The sequence below is a fragment of the Olea europaea genome, chromosome 23 (assembly GCF_002742605.1).
Source record: "Olea europaea var. sylvestris chromosome 23, O_europaea_v1, whole genome shotgun sequence".
Lineage (NCBI taxonomy): Eukaryota > Viridiplantae > Streptophyta > Magnoliopsida > Lamiales > Oleaceae > Olea > Olea europaea.
In genome coordinates, this window is record NC_036259.1 from 854,766 (window position 1) to 862,940 (window position 8,175).

At 31.7% G+C, this 8,175-nt stretch overlaps 1 protein-coding gene across 1 annotated transcript; it reads left to right on the top strand.

The window, feature by feature from the left end:
* The first annotated feature begins 648 nt into the window (after positions 1 to 648).
* Positions 649 to 7,554, top strand: LOC111372067 (serine carboxypeptidase-like 18). Its single transcript, XM_022994224.1, has 14 exons — positions 649 to 939; positions 1,039 to 1,184; positions 4,881 to 4,957; positions 5,052 to 5,174; positions 5,340 to 5,442; positions 5,547 to 5,584; positions 5,685 to 5,786; positions 5,873 to 5,959; positions 6,065 to 6,226; positions 6,420 to 6,491; positions 6,608 to 6,726; positions 6,890 to 7,003; positions 7,086 to 7,140; positions 7,230 to 7,554. Exons 1-14 carry the CDS (start codon positions 788 to 790, stop codon positions 7,311 to 7,313), a joined length of 1,434 nt encoding a protein of 477 aa, XP_022849992.1. The 5' UTR covers positions 649 to 787; the 3' UTR covers positions 7,314 to 7,554.
* The last annotated feature ends 621 nt before the right edge of the window (positions 7,555 to 8,175 follow it).

An 8,175-nucleotide genomic window follows, 5' to 3' on the forward strand; every position in this document is an offset into this window, starting at 1 on the left:
CACGTAAAGGCTTGTCAGATGGTTGAAAAGATTGACGTTTCAAAATGAAATATCAAATAAATGAATAAATAGAAAATAACAACAAAAGTCCGTAAAAAATAAAAAATAATGTTACTTGTACACAAATAGTTACATAATGATTTACATACAGATGAAGTGCAAAAAAAGAGATGAGAATTTTTTCTCCTTTTTAATTGAAAAAATTTGACCCAATCATATTTCATCACATCTGTACATGTCAACCAAAAAATAAATATACGTAGTGATACATTTTTAAATTCGAATCTCGTAAGATCTGATAATCACGTGATAGGTCGATCATAAGTGACATGATGATTTATAAAATGAGGTGTCAAAAAGAGATGAGAATTTATAAGATGAGGTGTCAAATAGTTACATAATGAATTACATACAGGTGACGTGTCAAAAAGAGATGAGAATTTTTTTCCTTTTTTTGTTAAAAAAATTTTGACCTAATCATATTTCGTCACATCTTGTGCATGTCTGCCAAAAAATAAATATACTGAAAAAATAATATACTTGGTGATACGTCTTTCTTTATCTTTATCTTTATATTTTAAATACGAATCTTGTGAGATCTGATAATCACGTGATTGGTCGATCTATGCACCATATTACTGGTAGGCAGCCAGACAATCTCTCCACGTTTTTCATCAACTACGCCAATAATTTCTTAAGTTCGTGTCCCTGAAAGTTATATAATCCACAGTCCTCAATCATAGTTAGTGTAAACAGAGAGTAAAAACATTTATCCTCAGTTTTATTTATGGAGGTGATAATGATTAATAAGATAGGGTTTCATGCCCTTCTTCTTCTTCTTCTTCTTCTTCTGCTACTCCTCAATAACGGAGCATCACAGTCCATTGTCAAGTCTCTTCCGGGTTATTCAGGCAATCTGCCGTTCAAGCTCGAAACTGGGTCAGCTTTTGTACTCCATTTTTCCTCTTCGATTATCAAGAATAATGTAAATTCAAGAAACTGATTTCTTTGTAAATATTTGTTTGAATGAGTGATTAGATACATCGGCGTGGGAGAAAATGATGAAGTGCAGCTATTCTACTATTTCGCCGAGTCTCAAAACGATCCCAGTACAGATCCTCTTTTTATTTGGTACACCGGTGGACCTGGTTGCACCGGATTATCCAGCCTCATTTACGAAATCGGTAATATCTCCTTCTCTCCCTCGAGTAAATGAATTTACTTGAAATCTTTAAGATGAACTCAACCAAAGTGAGTAAAGTTTAATAGAAGCAAGAAAAAAAATTAATTTATGAAAATATATTTCAAAGTAAAAAGTTACTTTTACTTGAGTTAAAGGTTAGGTAAACATAATATTTGGTTAAGCTTAAAAGGTGTTTATGAGTAATTTTAGCTCCCATTTGGCCTTCATTACGTGACCATTTTAATTTTTGAAATAGTATTTTTTGAAAAATGTGTAGTTGAAAAAGATAAAAATTTTCGATCGACGTGTAATATTATTTTGTGAAAGATTGTGTGATTAAAGAGAGGAGAGAGAAAATTAAATTTTTGGGATAATGGAGGCGAAATATGGGCTTTGAGAGTCATCAAGAATTTTTATTTTTATTTTATTATTATTATTTTTTTCTCCTTATCTTATATTGAAGACGATGGTAATGTGGTCCAAAAGATGCCACATGAGAATGTCTGGCTCAAATGGTAAGCATTATAAAGTCAATTATCAGAATTCGAGTATTGTTTGGGAAGGGTGAAATTCACAAAAAAATAAAATAAATAAATAAATAAAAGGTCGAGAGTAGTTGACGTAATTGAAAGGGGAAGCTTCTTGGTGTTAAATTAAGATCCTTTGATCAGATTTTAGGTGAAACTTTGTCATACGAAAATTGTGTGGTTAGGTAACATAGTGAAAGGGAAAGGTGTGAAATCCCACTGAGTACCCTTTGGGTAATTTTGTTTGTATGATTTGGGTCAAAAGTTAAAATAATTAGATGCGTTTTATAAGAGGCATTCTTAGATGGTATATTTTTGGAATTATTTTAGTGGTACTTAATGTGGTGTACCTAAAAGTGTATACCCCAAGGTGTTTATTCGGGTGGATCCCACACCCCATGTGAGAGAGATGTACACGTTTAGGTATACCGCTATATACTATTAGCACTACTGATATTTTTGTTTTAATTATTGGCCCTCGATTTGACTTGGTCAATTCAATTTCCGATTTTTTTTTTTTTTTTTTTTTTTTGTTAAACGTTAATGAGACAATCATTTGTGGCATCCTCTCTTTAAAATTGAAGATAGCTAAATGTTAGCTAGGAGCCAACTTCCTTTAAGATTAAATCGTAACATCGAATTGAGTAACAAATCGAGAAGGGCATATAAAGACGGAATTGTTACCCATCAAACATTGTGATCTTGATGTTTGTTATGAGCTTCACATGCTAGTCATCATTTTATTTTATAGGATTAATGGATGTATGGTCACGATTGACAAAGTTAAGTACTTAGTCCCTCTTTGTCACGCATTCTTTTATATATATATATATATATATTTTTTACAGTACACATTCTTTATTAAAATAGTATTATACGTAAATAAACAATTTTTCCTTCTTTTTTAACCACACATTATTCATCAATCTACTATTTCATAGTATATTTTTCAAAATTAAAGGGCCACCACAAGCACACCATTATTGAGAATTGACTAAACAAATTACGACTTGACAAATGGTAGGAAAATTAGTTTTCTAGCGTACATGTGACATACAAGAGACGCATATTGAGAATTCGAAGGAGGAAAAGGCTCCTAATCGTTGCATATTGCACATTTCTGTCTTCACGTTATCCAAATGTCAGAATATATTCAATTTCTTTTCCATGGGTAGTTTGAAACTCATTAATGTTTTTGGAGCAATTTCAACCACAATATCAAATCATCATTTTTCACCATTTTGCACCAAACCAATACTTTTTCATCTATCACCAAATGACAATATCAAATTTTGCAACAAATTTGATTTAAAAAAAAAAAAGAAAAGAAGAATCCTTTTTTGCCCTTTCTCATCTATCACCAAATGATATCAAGGGCATTTGTGTCATTTTACATTATACATAAATTTTGATTCTTTATTATTATTATTATTATTATTATTATTATTATTATTATTATTATTATTATTATTATTTGTAAGACACTTTAATCATCAATAATAATAATCAAGAAATGAATTAAACTAAAAGAACTTGACATGCATTAATTAAACATTTGTGGGATGAATATATGAATTCTGATAATTAAATTACGACACTAAGTCGACTTCGTCGTATTATAATTTCGGGATTCGAAATATACTAAGTTATTTTTAATAATATGATTTAATATTTTCTTAGTTGTCGTATTTTTAATAATTGTACTATATTTTTAAAATTTATTAAATAATTTAATATTTTTGTAACGGAAACTTAATTATGTATGTAGTAATTTACGTAGTAGTAAATTAAATAAATAATTAATTTTTCAGCTCTATAAATTGTTACCAGTAAAAAAAAAATAAATGAAGAACATGATTAAGCACTATTTATTTGGTGCAACTTTTGGTGTAATAGGTTGACAATGATTTTTAGTTTGGTGCAAGATTTGGTACAAAACGATATAAATTTTGATACATAATTGAAGATAACACTAAAATCCATAGCAGTAGAAATCAATTTCAATTGTAATCGGTGGGCAAAACAATGGAATTATTACACTTAGAAAATCTCTTAAAATAATAACTGAAGTCCATTCTAAAATCATTCATTTTTTTAGATTCAACGACTTTGTGTCATTTACGTTTTTGATTGGTAAGTAGCATTCTATTAGAATACCATCAGTTATGCCTTTGCCACGTGTAGAGGCCACTCAATAATAGAAGCACTGTATCATTAATGTTTGGTTGAGATTAAAATAAAAAAATTTAGTAGATTGTGACAGAAATCTTTGAAATGTGTGGTTGAAAAGTTGCGAGACCCATGAAAAATTTGGTTAATTGATTGATTGATTTTGATTTAGATTAAAATCTAAACTAAACGTGGATTGCCGAAAACAAAGAATTTTGTTTTGCCTCTATTTCTATAAAAGTCAATTATCTATCTAATTTAATATTGGTTGGATTTGCATGAACTAGCGGATCGATCACTAAGTGGGGATGCTCCCTCCATGGGCTAGATTTGTTTAGCATGCTTCATAACATTAGGTGATATGGTTCAATCCTTTGCATTATTTGTAAATTCGGCGTACCACACTCTATAATCTCAAATAATACCAAATAATTTAAGCATGAAGTAGAAGTAAGGGCAAAGAATTGGGTATCTCCATGAACCCCTCAATTCCACCGTAGGCGAATGATCAAGAAAAATAGCAAACAAAACAATCAAGTATAGGCTAAAAGTAAAATCGACATATCTAAAGGGACATAGGTGGATGAACTGCTTCATGTTCTACATACACAATGAACTTCACACCACCAAAACAACTAATCGAGAAATATGAAGTAGATATAAAATAAAAATAAAAATAAATATTCCAATCATTCACTTTTACCCCTTATCTAATCGTGTCCTCAAGTTACTAGTTTTTGTAAGAAACATATATTTGACTTTCTATTCTTGGGCTTCTATATTCCCTGAAGACTGAAATTATTCTTTGTATCAATTAAGTCATCCAATTTTACCACATTATTCTCAAAACAAACACTTTCTCTGTCAGAAATTGATATATATAATCAACAAGATATATAGAGGTAGAAATAATATTATTATTTTGATAGTCCTTATTCCTTAATATAATCTATAGAGGTAACTGTTATTTTTCTTATACCCACTGATGTGCTTATGTGCAGGTCCATTCACTTTTGATGTTGCAAATTTTAATGGAAGCTTCCCATCTATACTCCTAAATCCATATTCTTGGACCAAAGTAAATGTCATTTCTCATTCAATGCATGTTTCAAGTCAGATATGTATGTCTTAAATAACTCTCTACTTTTATAATATATTTAAATGATTTTCAGGTTGCCAGTATTATCTTTCTAGATTTGCCTGTTGGTACCGGATTTTCGTATGCAACAACTTCACGAGGTTACTCTTCCTCGGACACCAAATCAGCAAAAGATAGTTACACGTTTCTTAGGAAGGTAGGCCGACATTATTAATCATAGATGTTGTATTCCTAAGTAGAAATTGAAAGCTATAGAAATGAAGTTTTGTGTGGGATTTAGAAGCAGTCATTACACATTCACACATATACTCTTTCCCACCATTTTTTGGTTAGTAAACTAACAATAATGAGAATAATGCAGTGGTTATTGCGTCACCCCATGTTTATCAAAAATCCTTTATATATTGCGGGCGAATCCTATGGAGGCAAACTTATTCCCATGGTTGCCATGGAAGTATTACGAGGTAGTATATAAGAAGAAGAACAATGAAACTTACACGACTTTATTTGAAGTTTTCTTATTCACCAATCAAGCTTGATTAAGTTGTTAGTCTTGCTTGTAATGTAGGAAATGAAGCAGGATTGCAGCCACCAATGTCCCTCCAGGTATTATTTTCTCACACAAATATAAAAATTTCTCATAGTTGTTTGTCAATACTATAACACACTTCATGTTAATGATTGTGTACTTTGGAAATTAAAACAGGGATACATTTTTGGCAATGGAGAAACGGTTATAATCGATGATTATAATTCGCGAATTCCATATCTTCATCGCATGGCACTTATATCAGATGAATATTTTGAGGTATCATTTTTTATTCAATTATTTTCATATGATGAAATGAACTATTTTGCATCGTGTTCTCATGTAATTACTTGACTCAATTTCAGTCTGCAAAAACTAGCTGTGGTGAGAAATATTACGATCATGATCCAAATAATCTGCAATGTCTTCATGCCCTTCAACAGATCAATAAGGTATGGTTTTACATCCTATATTATTTTATCTTATTTTCATTTCTTTTTAACATTTTATTATGTGTAAACACTAAACAAGTTTCCCTTTATGATCAAATAATGCAGTGTATAGAGAATCTAAACCTAGTTCATATCTTGGAACCAAATTGTGAAAAATTTAAAGCAAGAAAGCCAGATAAACTTGGATGGGATCGATCATTTTCAGAAGACGATTCAATTGACCACATCCTACTCCCATCATCTAGACAAGATCAACCGTGGTGTCGCGTAACTTATTTAATCCTTTATTTATCTATATATTGGTACATTTCGTTTATACGTTATTTTCCTTGAAAATGAAAGTAAGTTGTGTTTATAGAAACACATTACTTTTTATAACTATGATTGGTAAAAAAAGGAAGCTTAAAGCAACTTTTACTTTTTTGTATCTTAGCCAACTACGCGAGTTTCTTCTATGCAGGAACATAATTATATTCCGTGTGGTGTTTGGGCAAATGATCCATCCGTCCAAGAAGCTCTTCATATTAGAACGGTACATTAAGTAGAAAAAAATTAAAGATTTATTACGAGTTACCATTTGTTATCGATCAAAAAAAAATAGTGTAGTAGATCAAAATATTTAGGAAAATATTGTGACTTGGTATCCAGGGAACGGTAACAGGCTGGAAAAGATGCAATCTCAACATATCATATGTACAGGATGTTGAAAATGTTCTTCCATATCATGAATTTTTCAGCAAGAGAGGATATGAAGTTCTAATATTTAGGTAAGTCATATTATTTTCTTCATTATATAGAAATTGTGACTTAATTTGTTCTATGTTTAGTCTTATCCAATAGAAATTTTCCATTAAGCAAAAAATATAACATATGTATGAAATATGTAAATTTGATATATATATTGTCTAATCAGACTTCTTTTCTTTCCAGCGGTGATCATGACATGGCTTGTCCATATGTGGGTACTTTAAAATGGATTCGCATGCTCAATTTGACCGTCAAAGAGAATTGGAGACCTTGGAATGTCGACGGCCAAGTCGCGGGGTTGGTTTTGAGTTCTTGATCATCTTGTGTATATATTGCATGGTGTAATTCTCAATATTCCAATACACTTTATCCCTTACAGATACACAGAGAAGTACAAGAAGAATGACTTCAATCTCACATTTGCAACAGTCAAGGCAAGACAAATTTGATTGTACTCTCTCACAACTCACAGTGATTTGAAGAAAAATCAGAAATAAAAATGGATTTTTTTTTTCTCCCTCAGGGTGCTGGACATACGTGTGCAGAGTACAAGCCTAAGGAATGTCTTGCGATGCTCCAACGGTGGATGTCTCGACGTCCTTTATAGGTATGGATAGAAGGGAAAGTTTTCGGAATTCATTTATTAAACCATTTTAGCATCGTAGTCTCAATAAAATCATGTGTTTTTAAGTTCAGCTAATGAAACCTTTTATTTTTAAGTACAAGTGTACAACTTGAATTCAATCGTATTGAGCTTTAGAGGACTACATTGATTTGTAAAGTTATGAATTTGTTGAATTTCGCCCAACTTCAATTTGCTTAGGTTGAGTGGCATGAATTGAATTATATTACAATTTTGCTTCCTGTCCAGGGTGGGGGATAGGGCAAAAAATAGGGCGTCCACGTGGTGCCCCCTTATTGGAGGGTCGGCTGTTGGGGACAGTCGACCCTCCAATAGGGGGCTGCCACGTGGGCGCCCTGTTTTCAACAGCCGACCCTCCAATAGGGGGCTATCACGTGGGCGTCCTGTTTTTGAGCCTGTCCCCCACCTTAGAAGTTTGGATTTTTCCATTATACTATCATTATGAGTCCTTCGATTGATTTAAGGTGTGCCAACGAACATGGCCCTACGAACAACCCATAGAGACACGGCTTGCTAAGGATGTTGTGACGCGGCCCTTGCATAATGCATGTCACAAATCACAAGTTAAACTTCATATTCTACATTATGTCTTCAAGATTTACTACCAAATTAAATAATTGAAACGTGTGAAAATAAGTGAAAACCAGAAATTAATGTTACATTGCACTGAAAATTTGGCCAAGTTTTTTCACACAAGTGGATAATATTGAAGCATATCTTAATTAAAAAAGAATTGTTCCATTTCTAATTACTGGGTTCTATGAAATAGTTTTGTATTCTTATATAAGAAATGACAAAAATTATATGGTAAAGATAGTAACTAAAA